The 27,575-nt window shown below is 36.4% G+C and overlaps 1 protein-coding gene across 1 annotated transcript in view; it reads left to right on the forward strand.

The window, feature by feature from the left end:
- The first annotated feature begins 1,139 nt into the window (after positions 1 to 1,139).
- tmem8b (transmembrane protein 8B) overlaps positions 1,140 to 27,575 on the forward strand; it is a 130,841-nt gene continuing 104,405 nt past the window's right edge. Inside the window, exons 1-3 of the mRNA XM_067408247.1 lie at positions 1,140 to 1,149; positions 1,307 to 1,496; positions 12,296 to 12,503. Coding sequence (XP_067264348.1) covers positions 1,140 to 1,149; positions 1,307 to 1,496; positions 12,296 to 12,503 — 408 coding nt within the window. The remainder of the gene's footprint in view (positions 1,150 to 1,306; positions 1,497 to 12,295; positions 12,504 to 27,575) is intronic.

Raw genomic sequence — 27,575 nt, forward strand, 5'->3', positions numbered from 1 at the left:
CCATGCCAACGGCACCCCTGGGCTTGCGTGATAAGGGAGCTGCCAGCTGATCACTTCCCCAGCACGTCGCTAAAACACTCTATACATCCCAATATGTGCATACTATCCACCCTAAATAGTACTGAATATTACTAATTTCACATAGACTACTATTTAGGATGGATAGTATGCGCACGTTGAGACACAGGCACTGTCTTTACAGTACATGAAGCGCGATAATGCACAGCCGCTCCAAACAGACACAAAGAATATAACCAGTTTAAGCGGCATCACTTCGAATTAATTATTAAATTTAGCTCTAAATGAGAGCTCTGTAGTCTCACCAATAATTCACCAAGAACATTCAAACATTTTCATGGCATTTAATTCGTAAAACGACTTTGATTCCCGAGCTGGTTCTGAACGAGGCTATCTATCACTGTAACCGGAAAAACTTTTACCCGGCGTGGATCATTCAGGAAGCCAAAAACCCGGAAGTGTGAAAAACGTCTATTAGCCATGCTAGCAAGTTCATACATAAGGTGCGTCCCAATTTGCGTACTATTCTATGACGTTTTTAAGTATAAATAGTGCGAGTAGTGCGTTCACACAGAAAATTCCAAAAAGAAAAAGTGCACTTTAAATACCCGGATGATGCACTTATTTAACGGAAAAAACTGGTGTGGAATGTTGGACACTTCGTGCACTCAACTGTCGCAGCTTTAATTACGTAGTGGAGGGGGAGGGAGGATCGGACTCTGTTGTTAAATGACAAAATAACCTTGTACAATTCACACACTACATGGATGAGTGCATAGTGCACAAGTGCATAGTGTATAGTGCGTCATTTGGGACGCAACTATAGAATTTTTAAATACAATAAAGAAGTTTATGATAAAATAGCATTTTCCTACATTGGTTGTACCACCTGACAGGGAAAGTGTACCAACCTACCTTGAAAGCAGCTATTTTTTATCAATATTTGAGAGAGATCTACAAACCCATTAGGCTCTCTGATGATGGAGCCATAGGAAGCCACGGCTCATTAAGGCAGATTGCAAATGTCATTTTGCTGCTTCCTCTCTGGCCTTGTATTGAAGGATTGCAACGAAATTAATTTTGCATAGAGTCTAGGTTTTTGAATCGAAGCCAAAGCACGCATGACCCACGGCAAGTGTGATTAAATCACTGGTGGGGCTTTCAGAAAGGAAGGTCAACCAAACCGCATTAAGACTGATTCCTCCAGCCCTCTTTCCACCAGCTTCTCCCTCATCCAGCCGATTGCCATCTTTTATCTAAATAACTCTCTCCTTGTTCCATTCCCTAGATTGCCTGTTTGTAACTGACTATTTCACCCGGACGCCTCGCAAGCTCAATGCCTACCGCTCTTTTGCCAGCGTGGAGCTGTTCCACTTCAACGTGCCTGAAGACACCGTGGTGGCTGTTTGGAACCTCATCACTTTCAAGGAGCAAGGGGGCACCTTCGGAGACAGCTGCCCAGACCGCAACGTGACAGTGTGAGTTGGCTAAACTTCCAGGTTACAACCATTGGTGGTGTGGGCAGACAAGGACAACAGCGTGATGAGGTCAGATATGTCCAATCAGCATTTCAGATGAGAAGAAGGGATATGTAAAAGCCAAATGTCACATGCATGATTATAATGACCTTTCCGATGCTCACGCTGAAGAGCGCTCGCTGTTTGCCCTGCAAAGAGCTTTAAATCCAAGTCCAAGGATCATTTCCCAGATGCTGATCATTTTCTGTGCTCTCCATAAAAAAAGGCATTTATCAAGTGTGGTGCCGGCAGATATCACATCGTAACTACACACTGGAGATCCATAAACATAAAATACCAAGTGACACATATAAGATTTAAAATCCAAATCTCATTTTTACTAATTTTCACAGGGTCACATTCAGTAGAATTGGTTTAAGAGTTCTAATCCGTATTAAATGGCCTCTAAAATTAGGATGGCCCTATAGTTTTATTAGTCATAAAAGACTTTGAATCCTTTGGTTCTAGTTCAAGGTTACAAACCAAAAAATGACCATTTTTGGTTTGATGAGGGTATGGGATAAAAATAATTGTAACTAATTTTAACAAGATTATTCAGGCTTCAGTACAAGTTATGCTTAGTCCACAGCATTTGTGGCACAGTGTTGATTATTGTGAAAAATGCACTTAAGTTAACTATTTTAAAACTTGTCTATTGTTGGAGCTATAAAGATGTATTTTCGTTTTTACATTGTTATTTTAGGCTCTTTTTTCAGGCAGCAAAGTTTGTAAAATTATAACTTTACACAGAAAAGGTTAGTAAGTGATTTTCCGACTAAAAGCGTTTGTCTTGTGGCTATACTGTCGAAAAGGTAGTTATTAATGTCTACAGATTTGCTACATTCAATTCCATTGTAAGTGCCTCACTGTAGCCCAGATTTTTAAAAGAAAAGGAGGGACAAGTTGAACATTTCTTTTTGTGGTAATCAGCATTATGCTGTCGATTGAACTTGTATTGTACTCATTGAAACCCTGACACATTTTCAATGTTACAAAAAACCATCGCCCCATTTCCACGCTTCCTAGACACAGATGAAGCCAGAAATGAAGTGTGAAAACACTTACTCTTGTACTCTTTTCCTCCATTGAACTCTCAGGTACTTCATAAAGTGCACTTTTAGCCTTTATTTTTCTCTGTCCAATTCTTTCAAGTCATCCTTGATTGATCCCAGTGCACTTTCATAGCCAGCACACGATGTGCTAGCACAAGAGCTGTTGTTAAAGTTAGTCTTGGCCCTTGGGTAATGAAAATGGAGAATATTATTCACTGAATACTCAAGTCTTCAAATCCCAATCCACTGGCTGTCATTAAAGTTCCATCAAAACACTGACCTTGTTATTGCCTGTCACTGAATGTACATCATAAGTGGTGAGGAAGAAACTCCTGGCTGTCTTTAATGTGTGACATTATAAAGAGGAGGAGAGGCTGTCCTTGAGTCAATCTTCCAGTACTGGTTTCTTCTGACAAATAGCCGCATCACAGAGGTTTGCTACTTACGCCTTCAGCGTGTATTAAAATTCGAACATTAGTGTCTGTTTTATTTGTTTGCCGCTGCTACTTCTTTGACCTTAAAATTAGCATTAAAAGTAATATTACCTGTAGCATTAAGCTTATGTTATGGTGTTTTAAAAGCACTCCCTCCATGTATGCTCTTTGGCTCTTTCATTTCTTTGATGGCAGATTTCTTTAAGACTGCACATTTAGAAGAACCCACTTATGCCTCCTGTTTTATGTCTCCAGGGGTATATACAACATTGTGAATAAATCTCTGGTGGCCTTGAGGGAAAGCTACATGAGAAAGTTGCGATATAAACAGTGATCTGTGTTAACTTTGCAAGGGTGTATTTTAAACTCATAATGTCAGCCATAACTCCAGGGGAACATATTGCCTTTCATAATTACAGTAAGTACGCCCATGTTCTAGTTTGAGCGATAATGAAATGTGTGTCTTCGGGCCCTATCAAGTAATATAAATGGCCTGCCTGTGATTTACATATAGTTTTTTTTCCCTGCTTTTGACAGAATTGTGCTCCATCTTGAGTAAAATAGTTGTAGAGATACAGTACATGTAATGATCAGACTAGGTAAAATATCGTAAATTATAACTCATTTAGATAGATGGATAGATAGATGGATAGATAGACAGATAGTTGATGATCTGTTGTTGTTGCCCTATATGCATTTGACGGGTTGAAGCTTAAATGTCTGACAGACAAGATGGCACAAAGTAAAGCTGTTTTTGATGTAACTTTTCAAACATGAATATATAAGATTGTCATTTAAAGGAACACTCCACTTTTTTTGAAAATAGGCTCATTTTCCAACTCCCCTAGAGTTAAACAGTTGACTTTTACCATTTTCGAATCCATTCAGCTGATCTCCGGTTCTGGCGGTTCCACTTTTAGCATAGCTTAGCATAGTTCATTGAATCTGATTAGACCGTTAGCATCGCGCTTAAAAATGACCAAAGAGTTTTGATATTTTTCCTATTTAAAACTTGACTCTTCTTTAGTTAAATCGTGTATTAAGACCGACGGAAAATAAAAAGTTGTGATTTTCTAGGCTGATATGGCTAGGAACTATACTCTCATTCAGGTGTAATAATCAAGGAACTTTGCTGCCGTATCATGGCTGCAGCAGGCGCAATGATATTACGCAGCATCTCTCACATACGTCTCCATGGTTGCAAGGCACGTTCCCTGTGCAAGCAGGGGCTCACGGGCGCTGCATAATATCATTGCACTGCTGCAGCCATGGAACGGCAGCAAAGTTCCTTGATTATTACGCCTGAATGAGAGTATAGTTCCTAGCCATATCAGCCTAGAAAATCACAACTTTTTATTTTCCGTCGGTCTTAATACACGATTTAACTAAAGAAGAGTCAAGTTTTAGAAAGGAAAAATATCAAAACTCTTTGGTCATTTTTAAGCGCGATGCTAACGGTCTAATCAGATTCAATGAACTATGCTAAGCTATGCTAAAAGTGGTACCGCCAGAACCGGCTGAATGGATTCGAAAACGGTAAAACTCAACTGTTTAACTCTAGGGGAGTTGGAAAATTAGCCTATTTTCAAAAAAGTGGAGTGTTCCTTTAATGAACTGGAACAGCCTATTGATACAAGTTTCCTCCCACAGATTGATATTGAAGTGAACAACCCAGCAAATGGGAGATATGGATATAGATATAAATATGGAGATGATGGATGGATATAGAGGTACACATAGATATAGAAATGGGTGGATGGATGGATAGATATATAGATCATGGACAGATAGATAGATTATCCATAGATTGCACTGTTTGTGCATACGGAACATTTACTGCACAAAGTTAGGCCCCAGGTCTTCTTGCTGTTTTCATAATGAACAAGGCAGGGCTCCATTCTGTCGATTCAGCTGTCAGATAGCAGGCAGGGGGTGCCATAGAGAGATGGTAATTAAAACGGGCTGTACTCAGTGCCAGGGGAGAGATAAAGCGGGAGGATAAGATAAAGAAATGGGAGAAAGCTGGACGACTGGGTCTAGTGGATAACAGCCCTGCGCTACAGCCCGTAGATCAATATCATGCTGCTGGACAGACCATGCCAACTCTAATTGCAGCCCGTACAAACTAGTAGGCCTAGGCAGAAACAGAGCTCCTGAGGTCTTCCCTGCAGTCCCTTTTCGCTGGATCATCCTTCAAACACCAAGCTAAAGCTTTAGGGAAGCCTTCTAATGTGAAACTGACACAGCACATCAGATAATCAATGTTAAGCATAAGTTTTAGGGATAAGTGATGCAATGTTCGCAGTCACATTATAATTGAGGTCACAGCTGCGATTCTCCAGTCTGTCTCTGACCTCTTGGCTGAAGCCTGAAGACTTTGCTTTATCTCTCCCTCATCAATAATAAGACAGCCAGTGTCATGCACATTAATGATCTTAAGATTTAATTCATCTTGCATGCTCACAGAGGGACCGGGTACTTAATGCATGAGGCATGGAAATGCGAGACGGCAAAACAATGATGGAAATCACCTCACCTCAATTAGACTCAAGCACTCAATCTGCATTTCATGCTTGTTTGTTTAGACAAATACAAGAACAAGAACAGAAAGATTTATGCCATTCATTTGCATAATACAGGATCTAGGGGATGAGATTGTCAACAGACCTAATCAAGACATAAACTAGGAGATGGGTGACAAAAACACAAAGGACACATGTTAACTTTTTTCAATGTAACCTCAAAGTTTACCACAGATTACATACAGAAGATAATTTACTCACCCCCATGTCATCCAAGATGTTCATGTCTTTCTTTCTTCAGTCGAAAAGAAATTAAGGTTTTTGATGAAAACATTCCAGGATTATTCTCCTTATAGTGGACTTCAATGGTCTCTCCAAACGGTTGAAGGTCAAAATTACAGTTTCAGTGCAGCTTCAAAGGGCTTTAAATGATACCAGAAGTGGAATAAGGGTCTTATCTAGCGAACCAATCGGCCATTTTAGAAAGAAATACAACTGTATATCCTTTATAAACATAAATGATCGCCTTGTACGTGTTTGGATCAGACTAGGTAGTCCACTATAAGGAGAATAATCCTGGAATGTTTTCATCAAAAACCTTAATTTCTTTTCGACTGATGAAAGAAAGACATGAACATCTTGGATGACATGGGGGTGAGTAAATTATCAGGAAAGTTTATTTGAAAGTTAACTAATCCTTTAAGATGTGCCTCATTTGTCTCTCTGTTCTTCTGCTGTCCATGGTGCTAAAAACACCTTTGATGATTACTCTGAACATTGTGCAGTTCTTGTGAAAATGTATCTGAAAACTTTAGTAGGTATTACATTTGGTTTGAAACTTACTTCATGTTCTCTATAGGATGAATGTGTGTAGTATGAATGAAATTTGTAAACACTACGCGATAAGTTGTGTCACTTCACTACCAAGCGCAAATCCTCTACCGTGGCCTCATGGTCCAACGAATGTGCACTTCAGAATCTTGCCGGAAAGAGTAGGTCATCCGGATACCTTTTGTCTACTGTATTATGAATACTACTGTATATGAATTTGGACATACTACTCAGCTCACGTAATGTTTTTCACTTACTGTATATAGTATAGAAGTGAGTATATTCAGACGCAGTGACTCATTTCTGATCTTGAAGTCTCAGCTAAAGAGCTGATTCAGGTGTGTTTAATTAGGGAGACATACAAAATGTACACTGTTCCCATTTTAGATATCTCCTTTATTGGATACATCCATTTCAGGTCTTGGAGTCTCGAATAACAAGCTAATATTTTGAATCAGATGCGTTTGATCAAACCCATGTTCAAATATATAGATAAACAATATATTGACTTCAAAAACACTTTTTTTCCATGTCTATTGAATGCTTTAGACATGTGACATCCAGTTCTCATAATAATTGCTGAAGCTTTTTCACTACAAAACTATGGTCAGTGTTGACATTTTCAATCAATATCTAGATATCTTCGCTGGGCTGGCATGTTTTATTCCAGATTAAAATGTAATATTCATAAATGTTGTTTGAAAACACATAACCACTGTTTAACATTTTTTTTCTCTGAGACAAGTAAGTATCAAAAATTGATAAACTTTTTGTTCTGTTGTAACCGGAGTATTACTCCTTTTTTTTTTTTTTTGCATTTTCATTCAGCTTGTTGCGCAGCATGTATGCAGTGTTGTAACTAGTTAATGGGCAAGAAGCTAATGTATGTTCTGAAAATCAACACAATTCAGATAAAATACATAGACTTATTCACAGTATTTTGAACTGTAAATTATTTTGAAATGCCTATGATAACAATACTGTGCATATTAATTACCAAAATATACTTACCTTCATTTAGGAACTCAGAAAATATTGATTTATGTAATTTTTTTGCTTTGAATTTGTATTGCATATCATGTAATATTTGATTACATTTGCTATAATAGATCGACAGCCCTAGAAACGATTAATATCATTCTTATCTTTATCTCAGCTTTTGTGAGTGCTCATTTGTGTTTTTTGTTTGTTTGTTTTTTTTTTTCTTTTTTTTGCAGGCAACTAATTACCAAGCCTTGTTTTCACCTTGTTTTAAACTCTCTCCAGTCTAATTGACAACTAGGGATTCGTGTGACCTTAAATGGTGGGAGGAAATGCACTGACTGGAGCACGTTGACCTGATTATGATGATCTTTTTGATAAAGGTCCATTTTACATACAGCTTGGACTCTGATCATATGTCAGCTCTGTATCGCTTTGATGAGACTGGCACTAATATGCCAGGACTGCGTGCTTTACAAAGGATAATGAAGCCAGGCCTTTGGTGCAACAAATTACCTATATGGCATGTCATAATTTACATGGCATGTAGTTTGAATCTTGTGTGAGCTTACGTATTTAAACTGTATAAATAAGAGCAATAAAGACGCATGGTAGCTTTACCAGGTGCATTTATGTTGGGTTAATTGGAAAAACAGACATCATTGGTCTATGGCCAAGTCCTGTGTCACTATATTACACCATACTCAATGTTGGCATTGTTGATGGTCTTTTTCAGCAACATAATCCACAGTAGTGGTGCAAGCATAATTTATGTATTATGAAATAGTAAGCCATAGTAAAAATCTGGAGCTGCCACTTCCAGCCTCAAAGGAAAAGGTTCATGGCTCAGTGCAAAACACAACCCAGATAAAATCATTACCCAGTGCTGAAAACATCTGTCTGACAGTGCAGAACACAAGCTTGTGCTTTAACAACAGACTGGCCATGTCGTCACATTCATGTGATTAGTATGGGGTATCCGTCTTATAGTAAGACCCTGGAGGATGGGACATCTTTTAGGTGCCTTAGCTCAGAGCATAAGAAGGGCATAAATGACTTACCTAATAACCCTGCATAGCTCCAGCAGCAATATCTTGAGTTATTACCTGTCAAGGATCCAGGACCTCTGGGTTAGCATGACCACCTCTGTGGATTGCATGACTGATCAGGAAGGAGAAACACACAAAGAAACCTGTGTACAGCCAAAGACATTATAAGGTTACTCAAAGAAAAATAGGAGAATTATAATTGTCAATTCTTAATCGTCAAACTAAGGTAAGTTTTAGGGTTAAATAAGGGTTAAATAAAGTCCTTCTGAAGTGAATCGATGAATTTGTGTAAAAAAAAAAAATCTATATTTAACAAGTTATGAAGTAAAATATCTAGCTTTCGTCAGACCGCCTTCCGTATTCAAGTTAAGAAGAAAGTGTAAACTGGCGTCGCGTCACATAATTATATATATAATTTTTTTTTTTTTTTGGATATGCATGTTGGACCACAAGATTTTAAAAAATTCTAATGACGCCTTTTCTTCATTATGTTATCAGGACTCTAACTTTATGCCACTGAAAAAATATTTGAATTAATTTTAATTGAAAATCAATCAATCAAAAATTCTCATCCTAGAGGAGGTGTATTCAAGTAATTGTGTGCGTTTTTTGTGCTTTATTTTTGGTATGAATTAATAGGACAAAAAATTGCATCTTGTCATTGACCCAGAAATGTATTTCTGGAGGGTGCTGCACCAGCTGAGCAGCTACCAGTAGGATGACTGGGAATGCTAACACAGAGTTTTCTCTAAGTATTATAGACCTCTTTAGGTGGGTCTTTAGCTAGCTGTGCACAGTGACTGAGGTATCTTTATTTTATTTTATTCATTAATTTATTTATTTTACGCTAAACATGTTAAATAGTGATGTATACAATATCAGTTTGCATCATGGACACCTCTGAGTCATTACATGACTTCATTACACATGTGATTGTGTCGTCTTTTGCCTCGTCTCACAAAGCCATTTCTACCTCTGAAAATGAAAGAAACAGAATAAAAGAGTAATTGATAGTCTTTGTTGTGAAACCCTTCACACAGAGTTTTTTTCCCTCAAAGATTGTCAGGGTTGTGTCTGACAAACTACAGGAGACACAAAACAATGCATTGAGCAAAAATAATTGCAGACAGTGAAGCCTTTTAGAAAAGTGTCATGACATGATTTGTTGCAGGCTCCTATTGTCTGGCTGTGTCTGTATCTTGACTGACAGGCTAGAGACTGAGGGAAGACTTTTACCTTCATGGCCTTGTGCTCCCATGTCGAAATGAAGAAAAGTGCTGTGCGGTTTTGTGTTGAAAATGAGTCTGATGTGAGTGAATGATTTTAGTCTCTTTCATTCCTCGTCTCTCCTTTACTTGTAATTGCAGCCTAGTCGGGCCATTGTTCCAAGTCAGTGCCTCCTAAATTTGTAAGCATTGCTCAAAACATTAACGGCGGAGTTAAATGTTGGAATATTTGTTTACGATTCACTTCATGCATAATTTAGTGTTAGTCACAATGCTCCATTTCCTTTCTTGTGAGTGAATGAGAAATTTTTGCATCTTCTGCATTCTAATAATTCACAGTGACTTCAATGTGCTTTCTCTGGATCTCTTTTCTCTGCTTACTCAAAAGGATAGTTCAACCAAAAATGAAAATTCTGTCGTCATTTACTCACCCTCAAGTTGTTCCAAACCTGTATGAATTTCTTTCTTCTGCTGAACACAAAAGATGATGTATTGAAGAATGTTGGTAACCAGATGGACCCCATTGATTTCCATAATATGGGGAAAAAGGGGAGTAAAAATAAAAATAAATAAATAAATCACCTTCTTCAAAATCCTTAATGGGTTAAAATAATTTAACCCATTTAACTCAAATAAATTTATGGATGTGAAATTGTTTCATAACATAATTTACGTCATGCAGTTAGATGATCTTAAAGTCCATGCTGATTATATTAGAGATGGCAGAGAGAATTATTCATTCCAGTGTCTGAGTTTTTTACTCACTAGTAAAAAAAAAAAAAAAATCTATTGACAGCCCTAAAAAAAAAAAATAAAAAATAAAAAATAAAAAAATATATATATATCAAAATCATTGAGTTCAGGTGTTCCAATCACTTCCATGGCCACAGCAGGTGTATAAAATCAAGCACCTAGGCAGAGTCAATAGCTACAGACCTCCAAACTTCGTGTGGCCTTCAGATTAGCTCAAGAACAGTGCATAGAAAGCTTCAAGGAATGGGTTTCCATGGCCGAGCAGCTGCATCCAAGACTTACATCACCAAGTGCAATGCAAAGTGTTGGATGCAGTGGTGTAAAGCCACTGGACTCTAGAGCAGTGGAGACGTGTTCTCTGAAGTGACGAATCACGCTTCCCTGTCTGGCAATCCGATGGACGAGTCTGGGTTTGGCAGTTTCCAGGAGAATGGTACTTGTCTGACTGCATTGTGCTGTAAAGTTTTGAGGGGGATTATGGTGTGGGGTTGTTTTTTAGGGGTTGGGCTTGGCCCCTTAGTTCCAGTGAAAGGAACTTTTAAATTCTTCAGCATACCAAGACATTTTGGGACAATTTCATGCCCCCAACATTGTAAGAACAGTTTGGGGATGGCAACTTCCTGTTCCAACATGACTGCGCACCAGTGCACAAAGCAAGGTCCTAAAAGACATGGATGAGCGAATTTAGTGTGTAGGAAATTGATTGCACAGAGTCCTGACCTCAACCCGATAAAACACCTTTGGCATGAATTAGAGCGGAGACTGCGAGCCAGGCCTTCTCGCCAACATCACTGCCTGACCTCACAAATGCGCTTCTAGAAGAATGGTCGAAAATTCCCATAAACACTTCTAAACCTTGTGGAAAGCCTTCCCAGAAGAGTTGAGGCTGTTTATAGCTGCAAAGGGTGGGCCAACTCCATATTAAACCCTACAGATTAAGAATAGGATGTCAAGGCAGACGTCCCAAATCTTTTGGCAATATAGTGTGTGTATGTAATATATATATTATGAAAGTCAATGGGGTCCAAACAACTGTTTCGTTACCAACATTTAAAATATCTTCTTTTGTGTTCAGCAGAAAAAAAAGAAGAAAAAAAAATGAACATGCGTGTGTGTTTTCCTTTATCTTGGTTTTGAAGCCTAGCTATACTTCCCATTGACTTTTGAGCTTTTAATTTCTTGAGGACATATTTGTAGATTTTGTTAAGCAAAAAATACTATTTATTTGTTTGTTTGTTAGTTAGTTGGTACATAATCATTTTTCCAGTTGAGCACATCCCCGGATATCTTTAAAGCGAGACTTGTTTTTCTTTCAGATTCAGCTAAATGTTAAAATTTACATCTGTCATACGAGATAACTTCCACATCTTCTGTCATATTTACACTGAGTTATTGATATTTTCTGTCTTCTGCCCCACATCTACTTTAGATAACTTTCTGATTTTTTTATTACATTTTAAAGTAATTAGTTATTAATTAGTATGTTTATTAAGTAATTTCCTTGTGAGGGTCGTCGGCTGGTCCCATCTAGGTGATTTTTGGTTTTACTATCCTTGTGAGGACATTTGATGATTTTATGTTTATGAAAACATTAAGGTACGTTTTGTAATTTCTGCACCACTAGTGGCACCAAACTGAATTGCAGTTTGTTTTTTGAGCATCACAGATGCACTGAACACAATCTCATCCACTGGTGTGAATTGGGGATTACCTGTTTGACAGACTAATGTCAGAGTGTTTGAAAGCAGTCATTATTTTTGTAGTTCTGTTTTGTGCCAGCTTTAATAGGAAATTCAAGCCTCATTTGCATCACACTGAAACATAAACAATGACTGTCTCGGTTGCATTTGGTCTCATCCAAGGAAACGGTCCACAGCTTGTTTTGAAATGTAACCTTCTCTTTGGTTTACAGGTACTTTAGGTCAGGAGCTCCACCTGTAATCAACCCCCTCCAGACACGTTTTCCAAAGGACACCATCGTACCAGGCTCCTTCGCTGTCACTTTGACATGGACGCTGCCCAACCGCACCACAGGAGTTTTCAATGTCACCAGCCCCCTCCCTGGAGACTGGTTCCTGGCTGCACACTTACCAAAGGATGAAGGGAAGATCTCTGTGAAGGTGAATATAATCATCAAGGATAAAGCAGTCAGTGGTCACAGGCCCAAAAATTAGAGAATCATTTCTGCTTTTAACAAGAGCTAAGCTTGATGATGAAAAGAGCCTTGTGCTCATGTTTGTGCACGTACATTCCTCTTGGCATTTATACATTTCTAATTGAAGCTGCTCACTTCCGCACAGTCAGTGGGTGGCCTTCATGGGTAGTAATTTAAAAGTGAGCGCTGTGAGTTCAAAACTTGTCTTGAACTTCTTTTTCAAATGAGATTATATATGCGTTTCCTGTCAGAGTGCTCATTATTTCGCTTGGGTTGTAATCGCAAAGACAATGGCATTTTTTGTAGAATGTCCTGAATATTCATTTATATAGATTACATTATGTTAGAATTGTATTGCTTTTTTTTTTTTTTTTAAATGGTTCATTTTCTTGTTGTTTCCAAACCTTTCCAAGTTTGCCATATCTCTCTGCAGTATGGAAACATATTTCCCCTCTGAATAAAGAATAAAAGTGTAATTGTGTGACAATAAGAATGTCATACTGTGATATAAAAGTCACACTGTGAAATATAAAGTTGCACTTGCAAGATTTATATAAGGTCATGCTGTGACATATAAAATCACATTGTGATATGTAAAATTACATTACAACTTATAAAGTTACAATTAGGATATGTAAAGTATTGATTACGAGAAATAAAGTTGCAATTTTCTTTTTATTCGGACTGCCTTACTGCAGGACACCAAAGCCATTTTCATGCAGGCAAAAGTTCAGAGGTCAGAGAGCTGCCATTGTTTATAATGCAGTTTAAATAAAAAGCAATTCATATTAAAACACAAGGGGTCTATCATGCATCGTAAGAAATGTGTAAATAATAGCATGTCAGCAGTGGCTAAATTACGGCCTAATAATGCTTCCTAGCAGTAAACACAAATGTACAGCAGGCTGTAGTGTGCTTATTAGGGGCATTACTGCCCAGAGGGAACATTTAAATGGGGGAAAATCAGCCAGTGGAAAGTGTTTAAAGGGCTCATGCTGCTAGCTCACAGTGGCCACTGAGTTCACATAATGCTTACATGTACGGATTTTAAATTCTCTAAAAGAAAGTGCATTCGATGGGCAGGACAGTTTCATAAATATATGAAAGTTAGCACAACAATGTCATGTGGTGCAAATTATTTATTTTTTACGCTCATGCCTGTTTCTGGTTCTTCTTACAAATATAGATATGGATACTACTCTATTTTCTTTTTAGATGAATTGAATGTATTCAAAAGACTTAAAAATGAGATACAATGAAAGTGTGTAATGGTTACCTATAATAATTTTTCCCCATTGTGGGATGTTCCACAGAATCACAGTTCTTTTTTTGCATGTTTGTATCATTATTTTTGAAAGGATGCTGTCCAAATAATTTTGCCCCCCAGTGTATATTATACAGGCCACACTATCTTCTGTTCCTAGAAAAAACTGGATATGCCAAGATTAATGTCTGCCTTGCAGAGTTATAACTGGATACATTCCACTGGTTTATATTTGCATGTAGATATGGAGAACGCATTTTCTGTTTCATTGAGACTCACATCTGCTTTAATTGTGCTTCCATGCATAATTTAGCCAATATCTGACAGTTCTGTAAAATGGAAGAAAAGTGTTATTACACTCTGGAAAATAGGCCTGAAATATGATTATTTGCTTGCTTTAATTGTATTAGAAAACAACAATAGCCAAAGTGTGTTTTGGCCTCTAGCGTGTACATCTTCAAAATGTGCAAGTAAAAACTTCTAAATGAAATTTAGTTTTTAAAGGAATAGTTCGACCTTAAATGAAAATTGCCATAAATTGAATCAGCCTCATGCCATTCTAAACATTATGGCTTTCGTTTTCTTTGGAACACAAGTTGAAAGTTTATGAGAAATGTCTATTTTGTGAACCGTTAACTCTTTTGAATCAGATCTTTGCAAGGAATCAGATTCAGTTTGATTCGTTCACAGATCAGACTGATCTGTTTCTTGCTGATTCAATGAATCATTTAACAGCTCAAATTTCTCGCACCAAGCTATCATGTGACATCAAAATAATTATATTTTATATTTTAAAAATGATATTGTATGGTGCATTTGCACCATTTTTGTAGCTTTAAAGTTTTAATCCCCATAATTGCTTAAAGCGAGACACTACAGGTGAATAGGGTAAAACATTTAACTTACATATATCACCATGAAACTTTCCTAATTGATTACTTACATTAACAATATTTTTTTTTGTATTACAGGTTTTCTGAATAGTTATGTTTAAATATGCAAATGAGGCAGTATCTAATCAAATATGCGCTAATTTGCATGTATTTCAAAAACCGAAATCTTTCATTGAACTTTTCATTTGAACATTGGTTCAAAAGTCAGGTTCAAAATTATTATTATATTGACAGACTGTTTTTACAGAGGGAATTTTGGATATCTCTTTTTATTACTTCATAAATCATAAAATACAGTCAACAGGCATAAAAAAAATCAATTTTCAGCATGTTTTTTGGGATAAAATGTTATAAAGTTCAGGCCATGAATGATATATGAACAAATCCCTCTGTAAAAACCTTCAGAATATAGTTAGGAATACAAATGTTTGGTGTATGTAAGTGCTACTGAAGTGGAAATTTCAGGTTCAGAGTATAAGAAAAAAAAAAAAAAAACTAATTTTGATAAAACGACCTTTAAAGATATGTATTGTAAAATTTCATACATTTTTTTTTTAAATGAAAATCAATATTTAAAGACCCAATATCTAATCAAATCCTTAACAACAACAATATAGAACATCTAAAACACATCAAAACTGATAACTGAATAACAGCAGGTCTGAACAGTCACACATACACACAACACAGAGACAGACAGACAGACAGACAGAGCCACCCGCGGAAAGCTAAATCGGGAAGTGTCAAGGTACGCCACGTGATGCATCTAAACGAATGACTTTGTCAGAGAATGACTTACCCATTTTTATTTTCACGATTGGATGCTGGTACAAAGGAAATGACTATATTTGGATCCAAAAACATTGTGCAGGAGTGAGCTTTACAACTGTACTGGTAATGATATGGTGCAGATAATGAAAGCGGTAGGACATGTCGCGTTAGAATTCTAACTTGGTAAATTTAGGCAAAATCTACAGACGCAAATAGACAAAAACTAGTAAAATAAACAACTAAATGTGTATTTTGGACATTTTCTTTTCAGTAGTCTGAAGGAAGACATGTTGTGGAAGCAAAAATAGCCCAAAATCTCAAAACTGAAAAGATTTAAAGAATAAAGAATAGCCAGCACATGAATTGAAACTACTATTTTTATGTTCCACAGAAGAAAGAAAATCATATTGGTTTGGAAATTGGGTGAACTAATCCTTTTTAAGTGACCTCCCTGGTAAAATAAGATTTTAAACAACAACTTTACAGTGCATCGCATCTAAATGAATCTCATATTGGAGTAAACTCGTCACGTTAATTGGAATTCTCAAGTTCATTACCTCAATCTCCATCCACAATCTTAAAAACTCTCCCTCTGCTGAGCTTTGTCCTTCGCTGCTCTTACTTATCTCAGAGCCACCAGGCCTGCACTTCAGCCTTTCTCTTTAATTAACTGCAGCAGGTTTGGTGGTTGTGGACGCCATTCTTCTGGATTAAGAGCAATAATTCTACTCTGTGTACTTCGCTTTAAGGGCAGTGTTTTCCTCTGAGCCCACAGGGTCATATACTGCCAGCCAATTAGTCATAGACAAAGCTTGGAACGACGAAGGCTTTCTCTGTTGGCGTAGGGAATGACAGCACCTGTGGAGCAGAAAAGCTCATGGCCGAACTTACTGAGATGGAGTAATTGGAGGAAGTGTGGAAAGCGAGACCGTGCTTTCCCTGAGGAATACATTTTTTATTTATAAGTCCATGTAGTTTAAATGGGGGGTTATGTTGAATTGGACTGCTGTGCAGCTGAAAGGATTGGGAGACTATGAAATATCACAAATTTACTCTGTGGCCATCTTGGTAATGTTCGTGCTCACTTAATTTTCTGTGTGTACAGTATGCAATAAGCTCCTGTTTACTTAAATAGTTTTGGAGATTTCAGTTTTCTCAATTTTTTTTTTAATCAATTTGCTCAATTTGAGTATTTCTCAGGCTGGCATTTTAGAGTAAACAAACTCTATTTAAAAGATAATTGCTGCTTTTAACTGAAAGGTGGAGCTTTAATTGCTACGGAAGCCACATGAAGAGTTTGGTTTCAAAACGCGCTAAATCCATTTTGATTAATTTGAGTAAAAATGTGTGGTAACACTTCAAAATACTGATCCTTCATTAATGAATAACTACACAGGAACAAATGAGTCATGCATTATTAAAGGTGCCCTCGAATGAAAAATTGAATTTATCTTGGCATTGTTAAATACCAAGAGTTCAGTACATGGAAATGACATACAGTAAGTCTCAAACTACATTGTTTCCTCCTTTTTATATAAATCTCATTTGTTTAAAAGACCTCCGAAGAACAGGCGAATCTCAACATAACACCAACTGTTACGTAACAGTCGGGGTGTACGCCCCCAATCTTTGCATATGCCAGCCCACATTTCCAATATTATAAAAGGCATTACACAAGGGCAGCCAGTATTAACGTCTGGATGTGCACAGCCGAATCAACAGACTAGGTAAGCAAGCAAGAACAATAGTGAAAAATGGCAGGAGCAATAATAACTGACATAATTCATGATAACATGACATTTTTAGTGATATTTGTAAACTGTCTTTCTAAATGTTTCGTTGCTTGTTGCTAATGTACTGTTAAATGTGGTTAAAGTTACCATCGTTTCTTACTGTATTCACGGAGACAAGAGCCGTCACTATTTTCATTTTTAAACACTTGCAGCCTGTATAATTCATAAACACAACTTCATTCTTTATAAATCTCTCCAACAGTGTAGCATTAGCCGTTAGCCACGGAGCACAGCCTCAAACTCATTCAAAATCAGAAGTAAACAATATAACAGTATACAATACTCACATAATCCGACGCATGCATGACGAACACTTTGTAAATATCCATTTTGAGGGTTATATTAGCTGTGTGAACTTTGTTTAGGGACTGTTTAAGGCAAGCGCAAGCTCTGTGGGCGTGGACCAAAGGATTTAAAGGGGCCGCGGCATAAAATCGGCGCGTTTATAATGATGCCCCAAAATAGGCAGTTAAAAAAATTAATAAAAAAAAATCTATGGGGTATTTTGATCTTAAACTTCACAGACACATTCAGGGGACACCTTAGACTTATATTACATCTTTTAAAAACATAATCTAGGGCACCTTTAACACTCTAACTGCTATTAACTAACAAGAAACACTGATTAACGAATTAATAAGTTATAATGTTCAGTTGAAAGTGGTAGTTCACTTTTAGCTAATCAACTACTATTTTTTCATTCCTCCCAGAGAACTACTAAGAACTACTACAGGTTCATAATTAACATGAATGATGCATAATGTATAATTAATTCTAAAGTAAAGGTCATGGTAACCCACTAGTAATGACTAAAGTATTACCAAATCCTTCAGAAGGAATTACTAATTATTTGGATCAGTATTCGAAAGTGAAAATATGATAACTCTCTAGTAACTACTGAAGTAAACTTTTGAGGTTTTTGTATAGTTTTGTACAGTAATTCCTTCTGATGTATTTGGTAACACTTAAGTAATTACTAGTGGGTTACCATGATCTTCAATTTAGAATACTGATCCGAATAATTAGTAGTTCCTTTAGAATGATATAATAACACTTGAGTAATTACTATCCAATACTTTATAAAAACCTGTATGAATCCAGTAGTTACTAGAGAGTTATCATGTTTTTCACTTTAGAATACTGATCCAAATAATTAATAATTCTTCCTGAAGGAATTTGGATAATACTTCAGTCATTACTAGTGGGTTACCATGACCTTCACTTTAGAATTAATTATACATTATGCATTATTCACAATAATTATTAGCCTGTATATAGTAGTTCTTAGTAGTTCTCTGGGAGGAATGAAAAAATAGTAGTTACTGATTAGTTAATAGTGAACTACCACCTACAACTGAACACTATTACTTACTAATTCATAAATCAGAGTTTCTTGTTAGTTAATAGTAGTTACTAGAGTGTTAGTAATGCATTATTCATTTGTTCCTGTGTAGTTATTCATTAATGAAGGATCAGTATTCTGAAGTGTTACCAAATGTGTTTTCTTGTCGGCGCCGATAGCCTAGTGGTTAGTGCACCGACATATGGCGCAAATGCGTTCACGGCGACCCGAATTTGATTCCCGTCTCGAGGTCCTTCACCGATCCTGCCCCCCTCACTCCACACAATGCTGTCCTGTCTGCTCTCTACTGTCATCTACGATTAAAGACACAAAAAGCCCATAAATATAACCTAAATAAATAAAAAAATTCCAAGAAAATGGCAAGATGAAAACCACTATTTTCTGTTTCAAACTTTCACATAGCATCTTTAGGTTATAATAACATTCAAAATTCAAATCCAGATTTTGATTTTCAAAGATTTATTATAAAAATTGATTATTTTTTCCCCAAAATGCAATAAATACATGACACTTTTTTTTTTTCCAAAATGCAATTAAAATGCATTTAATCCATTGAATCAATATAAAAGTTATTTTTCATGTTGGAACTGTTGAAAATACACAACAAAGTTTATTCAAATATATGACAGCCTCTCAACTTGGTCAATACTAATCTTATATACAGGCACTGGACTTAAATTACATTCAGTCATCGCTCCCAAAATGAATTCAACGGGTCATCTTGTTAATGCTATAAATTAATTATGTCTCCGTTTGTCATTACCGATTAAAGAGTATCTCGTGCCACCGCACAGGTAAAATAAAAACACATTTGCCGAGTACATTGGAATTGACTACAAATATGGGGTGTCGTTATACTGCAAAAATTCAAATAGCAATCATTTATCAATCAAAAGCAAAAAAATGTTCTATCAGATATTTAGAATCAAAACTAGCAATGCCAGATTCAAGAATTAATCAGTTTTGGTCAAACGGCTTTTAAAAACTGTTCATGATTCAGTTTTTGGAACCGTGACAGAAGTTTGTTGCTGTCATGGAACAAGCAATAGCTGGCATTTTTCCTCCTCCCGAGTGCCTCATCTTCTTAATCTCCTCACGTAAATGATTAGATTTCGATGGCTTACATTTCTTACCCACTGCAGAAAACCACCACAGGTTCATCAATGCCATCAAAATTATTCAGTTTTTTTCTGTTTTTGTTAATCACAGAGTACAACGTAGATAAGTAAACTACTAGTATTAATAATAATGATAATAAAAACTATAATTATTATTATTTCTCTTTTCCACGTTCACAATAGCATTAACTCAATCTCAGTAATATAAAGGGTGGGATCTTATGCTTTCAGAGCTTTGTTGCTATTGCTAGCCTGTTAGAAATGGCCTACCATACCTCTAATGATTGCCATGTACAGCACAAATTATTGTCAAATCCTTAAAATCCAATTTTGAAATTCACATGAACGTAAACTGCTACGACCCCGTACAAATCCGTTACTGACTGTCAAGTAACAGCTTGCAGGATCGCAATTTCATGGACACATGGTGCACAGAGGTGAATCCCAGCAGAGCAAAGCTGCAGCGGCCCTCAGCAAAGTGCAAGTCTGTTCTCTCAGCTGATGAGCTCCACAGTGTCTGTGAGGCTAATCAGGGAGCAGCCGGACCCTGCTCTACAGGCACAGTCACAGGAGCAGATGGCCAATTGTAGAGAGAGAGAGAGACCGAGAGAGAGAGACAGAGAGAGAAGAAAAGGAAGGAAGAGGGGGGATGAGTAAGAGTCAAGCACGTAGTAAAGATCAGCCGGCCGTCTCTGCTGGATGAAGCTGCCACAGTGGATAAGCAGCGACCAGAAGCGGAGCATCCTGACAGTTTGCCTTGCACTAACTAAACTCTTTGAGTAAATCAATAAACTAATTGGAAACTGTCAGCACTTGGAGATATGTTATCGTTCAGTGCATCTTTGTTGTTTTGGGGTAAGGTCTACACAAGTGGGGAGGGGGGCTGTCAGTTTTGTGGCCGTTTATCTCTGTATTGATTTTTTCTTTTTTTTTAGAGATAGTGAACAAACCAAAACATATTGTAGATTTTCTGTGTTATTAAGGTGTGCCTGGTCAGTTGATGCAAATATTCATGTTTAATAAAATTCTCTATAATTCCCAACCGTTCAATAGGGTCTTTTGTAGACTATGATTGTCAGGTAGGAGAAGATTAATTATAAGTAGTCAGTGGTTATGGGTTATTTGTGTATTTTTTTTCTCAATGTTAAAATCCCCAGCTGGCTGTTTAATACATTCAGCTGTTTAAGGTATTCATAGGTTGATTCCACTGAAATGTGTAAATAAGTCAAGTCACCTTTATTTCTATAGCTCTTTATACAATACAGAGTGTTTGAAAGCAGATTCACAATAACAAACAGAAAATAACGTTCAATGATGCAGACCTCTTTAGATATACGACTCAAATCCTGCTGCAAAGCAGCTCTACAGAAGACAGTAGTGCCATTGTTCAGCTAAATTCCGTTCAGTGTTGATTCAGTTCAGTTCAGTAACTGTGTAAAGTTCATACATTATGAAGTAAGTTCAGTTACACTAGAAATAATGCTGCTCTATAAAAAAAAAAAAAAAAAAAAAAAAAAAAAATATATATATATATATATATATATATATATATATATATATATATATATATTAGTTCCTAAACGCCATTTTCAAAAAATTTAGTTTCCGCCAAAATCAGTATTGTATCTGGTCGGTATTGAACAGTCATTTATTAATTTTGCGCAAAATGCGAAATCCGTCGTGTTATTCTGTCATGTTTTCTCCCTTTCTTCCCAAAACGCGACAAACGGCAGTCTGCTTTTTCTGCATAACGCGATATATCCGCTCTCAACTAATCACAGTTCCATTTCACGCACTGTAAACATTCAAGGCTTTTTTAAAAAGCCGTTTTTAATACCAATGTACTCGGCAAATGTGTTTATTTGGCACCAGATACTCTTTAATCGATAATGACAAATAATTTATTACATTGACCCATTGAATTCATTTTGGGAGCGACGACTGAATGTATTTTTAGTAAAATGCCTGTATATAAGATTAGTATTGGCAAAGTTCAGACACTGTCATATATGTGAATCAACTTACTTTATGTATTTTCAATTTGAAAAATAACTTTTATATTGATGGATTAATTGCATTTTGAAAAAAAGTGTCATGGATGTATTGCATTTTAGGAAAAAAATAATATGTTTTTATAATAAACTTTTTTAAATCAAAATGTAGATTTGAATTTTTAATGTATTTATTACCAAAAGATGCTATGTGAATGTTTGAAACAGAAAATAGGGGTTTTCATCTTGCCACTTTCTTGGTAAAGAAAACGCCTTTTTACTCAAATTAATCAAAATGGAGTAATTGCGTTTTGGAACCAAACTCTTCATATATATATTATATATTATATATATATATATATATATATATATATATATATATAAATATATATATAAATATATATATACCCCTGCACTGTCTCAACCAATGGCACGAGTTTGGGGGTTTGTCCATACAACAGAAAATGTTTGAGATGTGTTTGATGTTACAAAAGGGACAGTTCAACCTGGGGTGCATTTCCCGTACATTATCATAGTACGATGCATCGTTGAACAAATCAACTAGCTAGTCACGACTGTTTCCCGAAACCGTATTCGTCGCAAAGCTGTTGTTCAGCCACGTTGGTTAATGATGTCACGCAGGTGGTGGAGTAATAACTTCTTTAAATTAATTCGTTTGAGATTGAATTAATGTTAGATTTTCTGCTTTAAATTACGGACATGGCATCTGAGGACTAATTCTCATTTTAACTTAGTTATTTTGCTTTATATCCAAATTCAAATAATAGGCTCGTTTTTATGTACCAGAGCACGTACGCACATGCACACTCTTCAAAAACGGTGCTTAAAATCTCTGGACAAACTAAAATATTTAAATGACATTTGTATATATTCAAAATAAAAAATATACATTGTACTTAATGTCAGCATGCTTATTTTGCAACAATTTATTAAGTCCACATGTCCTAAAAACAAGTAACTATGCTTCTAACCACAGCTCGAGAGCTGTCGTTCCAACCACACAAGTTTGCGATGTAGTTTGGGCATGTACGTTTGAACGATGGTATTAGGAAACACCAAAATGTTGAACTATGTTAGTAACAACGGAACTTGCGATGATAGTTGGCTAACAATGGTTTTGGGAATCGTACCCCTGAATGTGTTTTATATATACAGCTATGGAAAAAATTAAGAGACCACTCCAAGTTCAGAAATCAATGTTAAGTGGTCTCTTAATTTTTTCCATAGCTGTATATATGGGATCCAATGTTGTGTGAAATATTCTTTCAGAATATCTTCTTTTGTGTTCCAAATCAAGGTCATACTGGTTTGGAGCAACACAAGAGTAAATAAATAATGAATTTTCATCTCCATCAGAACCATCTCTTTAATGTAATCGCATTGTAAATTTTCTGCAAACAGATCTGTAAACAGCGCTACCGTTCTGATAGTATGCTGTCTTTTTGCAGATATTTTTTTTTAGGGCTGTAACAATATTAGATTTTTTCTACACCATTATCATGGCTAAAAGAATTCAAGAAATTAAAGTATTATTGCAATATCTATAGAAATATTATTGCTTTGTTTATTTCGTTTTTTCTTTCTTTTAGCCAGTGAATCACACTCAAAATATCAGTATAGGGAGGCGGAGAGAGAGAGTTTGTAACCATAATTGTACAAAAGCACAAATTACTGTCGATCAGCTCTTCCTGTAGGGGACTTTTTACAGAATCCAAAAAAACTCCCACACAGATGAGATAACTTACTTTGTGTGTGAGCAGAGTGTCTTTCATCTCCTGTCATCTTCTCTAACATGATTTTGAGCAGCAGTAGTAGCTACACACTGCTTCATATTTTTACTTTTTAATACGAGTGGCAACCAGCTATTACTATAGAGGCAACCTATATTACTAAGTTGAAGTGTCAATCTAGATTATTTACATTATCATATGTGTATTAAAACAATATTAAAATATTTTTTTTTCAAATATCAAGGTTTTAGTCAATACCGGTATATTGTGACACGTCTAATGTAAAGCGAAAAGGGATTGCTACAGTAAAACCACCCAACTAAGAAAGCAGAACTTTTCTGTCATCACTGATTTATTTCTGGACTTGGGAGCTAAAGCACAGAACAGAAGTGGAGAATTGTGGGAGATGTGTGGGGGAACACCAGACTTTACTAGTAATGAGACTGTTGATCCCTGCAGTTCTGTTCCTTGACAAATGATAAATGTTTTTCATACCATGCCGAAAAGTTACGCTCAAATGCCTTGGTGCCTTATATGCTGCGGGTTCATGCACCAATACTTTTTCAAGTACAGTCATATACAGAGAGGAGGAATTTTTGAGAGATTTATTGATTGATTGATTGATTTTTGAGTAGGTGCCAGTTGCATTACCAGACACATGTTTGAGTGAACCATGATCCACCATATATAATAAAGAAATCTTTTCTCATTGGCCATATGGACTCCTCCTCCTCGTTCTGCATGAGCAGCATGTCACAGATATTATCCCTCGCACAGCTGGAGACCGCATTAGACATGCAAAATGCCAACAACAGGCCGCTATCAATTCTGTGTACTGTTTGGTGCTCTGCACGCTTGCACAGAGGGCTCTAATTATTTCACTAGTTGCTCAAAGTTGCCAAATTTGTGCTGTGAAAAGGGAAGCAATTATTTGCATCTTTTTCTCTCTCTCTTCCTTTTGTCTGCGCTGTGTGTCTGCACTGGCACATGAGTTGCAAACATCCCCCCTAATCAAATCAGATCAATGAAGAATTGTGAGGAGGCAGAGGCGTCACGAGTTGACAAATCTTGCATGTCAGACACAATGCAAAAATCGCGGGGCGGATGGAAGCAGGGTGGGGCTACAGAAGCAAGGCCGTGTCTTCCACCACCAGCACCAGCTGTGCCTGCTTTATGTATGCAGCCATGGACAAACAACAGATGGGGCTCCTTCTTTCAGTTTGATGTTTAATGGTCGCTGTTTTGCTTTTCCATCCTTATTATCCCACCTACAAATCCAATCTGCCATTTTAAGCTAAGAACTGATGTTTCCATATACTTACATGCACTGTGTAGTAGCAACATTACGTTTTAGATAAAACATTGAATCCGTGGCAGAAGGACACTAATACTTAATAAACCTAATACTTTCTGACTGAAATACTCACTTACTACTTTCTGCTTCCCTTTGGCAGGCAGGCAGGCAGGCATAGATTTTAATTTTCTCCCTCAGGCAATCTATTTAGATCATTATTTTATATCCTATTTATAGTTTTATTTTTTGGTGTTCACGCTACTAATGAAAAGTTTGGAGTCAGCATGATTTCTTTTAACAAAAGTGACAGTAAAAACATTTATAATGTTAGAAATCTATTTCAAATAAATGCTGTTATTTTGAACTAAATAAATAGTCTAAATAAATCAGAATCAAATACAAATACAAACTGTGTTACAATAAATGTATCACGGTTTCCACAAAAATAATAAGCAGCACAACTGTTTTCGTAGTAATAAGAAATAATATTCTTGAGCACCAAAATCAGCATAATGATTTCTGAAGGATCATGTGACATAAAGTCTGGAGTAATGGCTGCTTCAGCTTTGTCGTCACAGGAATAAATTACATATTAAGAAAAAAAAAGGTCATTTAGATTGTACAATATTCACAATAATGCCGTTTTACTGTGTTTTTGATCAAATAAATGCAGCCTTGGTGCATTGTAAAATCGATTAAGTTGGAAAAACTCAAACAAATTTGAGGTAATCAGTTACATTCAGAAATTTTAAGTTTAAAGGTGCCATAGAATTGAAAATTGATTTTACCTTGGCATGGTTAAATAACAAAAGTTCAGTACATGGAACTGACATGCACTGAGTTTCAAACTGTATTGTTTCCTCCTTCTTATGTAAATCTCATTTGTTTCAAAGACCTCAGAAAAACAGGCGAATCTCAACATAACACTGACTGTTACTTAACAGTCGGGATCATTAATATGTACGCCCCCAATATTTGCATATGCCAACCCATGTTCAAGGCATTAGACAAGCCAGTATTAACGTCTGGATCTGCACAGCTGAAGCGTCAGACGTTATGCAGGTAAGCAAGCAAGAACAACAGCGAAAAATGGCAGATGGAGCAATAATAACTGACATGATCCATGATAGCATGATATTTTTAGTGATATTTGTAAATTGTCTTTCTAAATGTTTCGTTAGCATGTTGCTAATGTATTGTTAAATGTGGTTAAAGTTACCATCGTTACAAGAGCCGTCACTATTTTCATTATTAAACACTTGAAGTCTGTATAATTCATAAACACAACTTCATTCTTTATAAATCTCTCCAACAGTGTGTAATGTTAGCTTTAGCCACAGATCACTATCAAACTCATTCAGAATCAAATGTAAACATCCAAATAAATACTATACTTACATGATCTATACTCAGCATGCATGACGAACATTTTGTAAAGATCCATTTTGAGGGATATATTAGCTGTGTGAACTTTGTTTATGCAATGTATTATAGAGTTGCAAGCTCGGGGGCGGGGAGCGTGAGGATTTAAAGGGGCCGCAGCCTGAATCGGCGCATTTATAACGATGCCCCAAAATAGGCAGATAAAAAAATGAATAAAAAAAAAAAACTATGGGGTATTTTGAGCTGAAACTTCACAGACACATTCAGGGGACACCTTACACTTATATTACATATTCTGAAAAAGCATTCTAGGGTACCTTTAAGTAAACAGAACTGGCAGATTTCAATTTTGTACTCATACATTTTAATTGCTCTGAACTAAATTTGAGTTAGTTAATTCATATATTTAACGTAAAATTATAATGTAATCTTAATATAAGTATTTTTAGTAGTGTAAATTTAGCTAGCTATAATTCACTAATTCAGCAATTGCTAATAGAGGGAATGCACGTGACGTCACCGTCGACCGTTATGACTATGGTCACGCCCACTGAGTGGCACAAAGACTGAGTGGCAGCATTGGTTTTCAGCGTGAATGGCGTGAAAAACACACAAAACACATCCAAAATGGTAAAGAGCTTTGTGATTGACTGTACAAATAGCTTTGACACAAACCCTGAGGTATATATTTAAAGACTGCTGAAAGCAACAGAAAAAAAGAAGCAAACGGGATTGCTGCAATTCATAGAAACAGCTGGACTCCAGGCAGAGAATCATGAATTTGCAGTTATCATTTTGTGTCAAATTGTTGTATTTTGGGTGAAATCATACCGTATATATTGTATTGTTATATATTGTGTTGACAACTCAAATAAATATTTACCATCTTATATTCTGCATAATTGGTGTTTTTAAATAAACACTGACAAAAGTTTTAGGGCTGGACAATATGACGATATAACATTGATATAAGTGATTACTCGGATTTAAACCTACCTACATTTTAGTTATATAAAATATTCACAGGCAGATTTGCTTTATGTATTTTCCCGGCGTCAAATCAGGCACATAAAAATGTCAGGAAACACGAATCCTGGCTGCATGTCAGTATCAATGGATTAAGTTTATTTGAGTTGTAAGGAACGCTTTCGAGTCCAACCTTTAGTGTAATTTGTTTGTTTTACTCGCGTTTTCTCAGTTTCCCCTATTAAATCCAGTCAGGCAGCAGGTACTTTTACCACTCAGTCCAGCTGAGGGAGAGCGTTCTGGCGGGAAAATGACGTCGATGTATACCCTCTATTGGTAACACAATGCTTTGATTACATTAGCATTGCATTGCAATTTCTGAAAGAGTACGGCAATATAGAAGATTTATTATATACCTGTTCTCAAACCAAGCTCATGTTCCACTTGTCA

Source organism: Chanodichthys erythropterus, chromosome 13 (assembly GCF_024489055.1).
Source record: "Chanodichthys erythropterus isolate Z2021 chromosome 13, ASM2448905v1, whole genome shotgun sequence".
Classification (NCBI taxonomy): Eukaryota; Metazoa; Chordata; class Actinopteri; order Cypriniformes; family Xenocyprididae; genus Chanodichthys; species Chanodichthys erythropterus.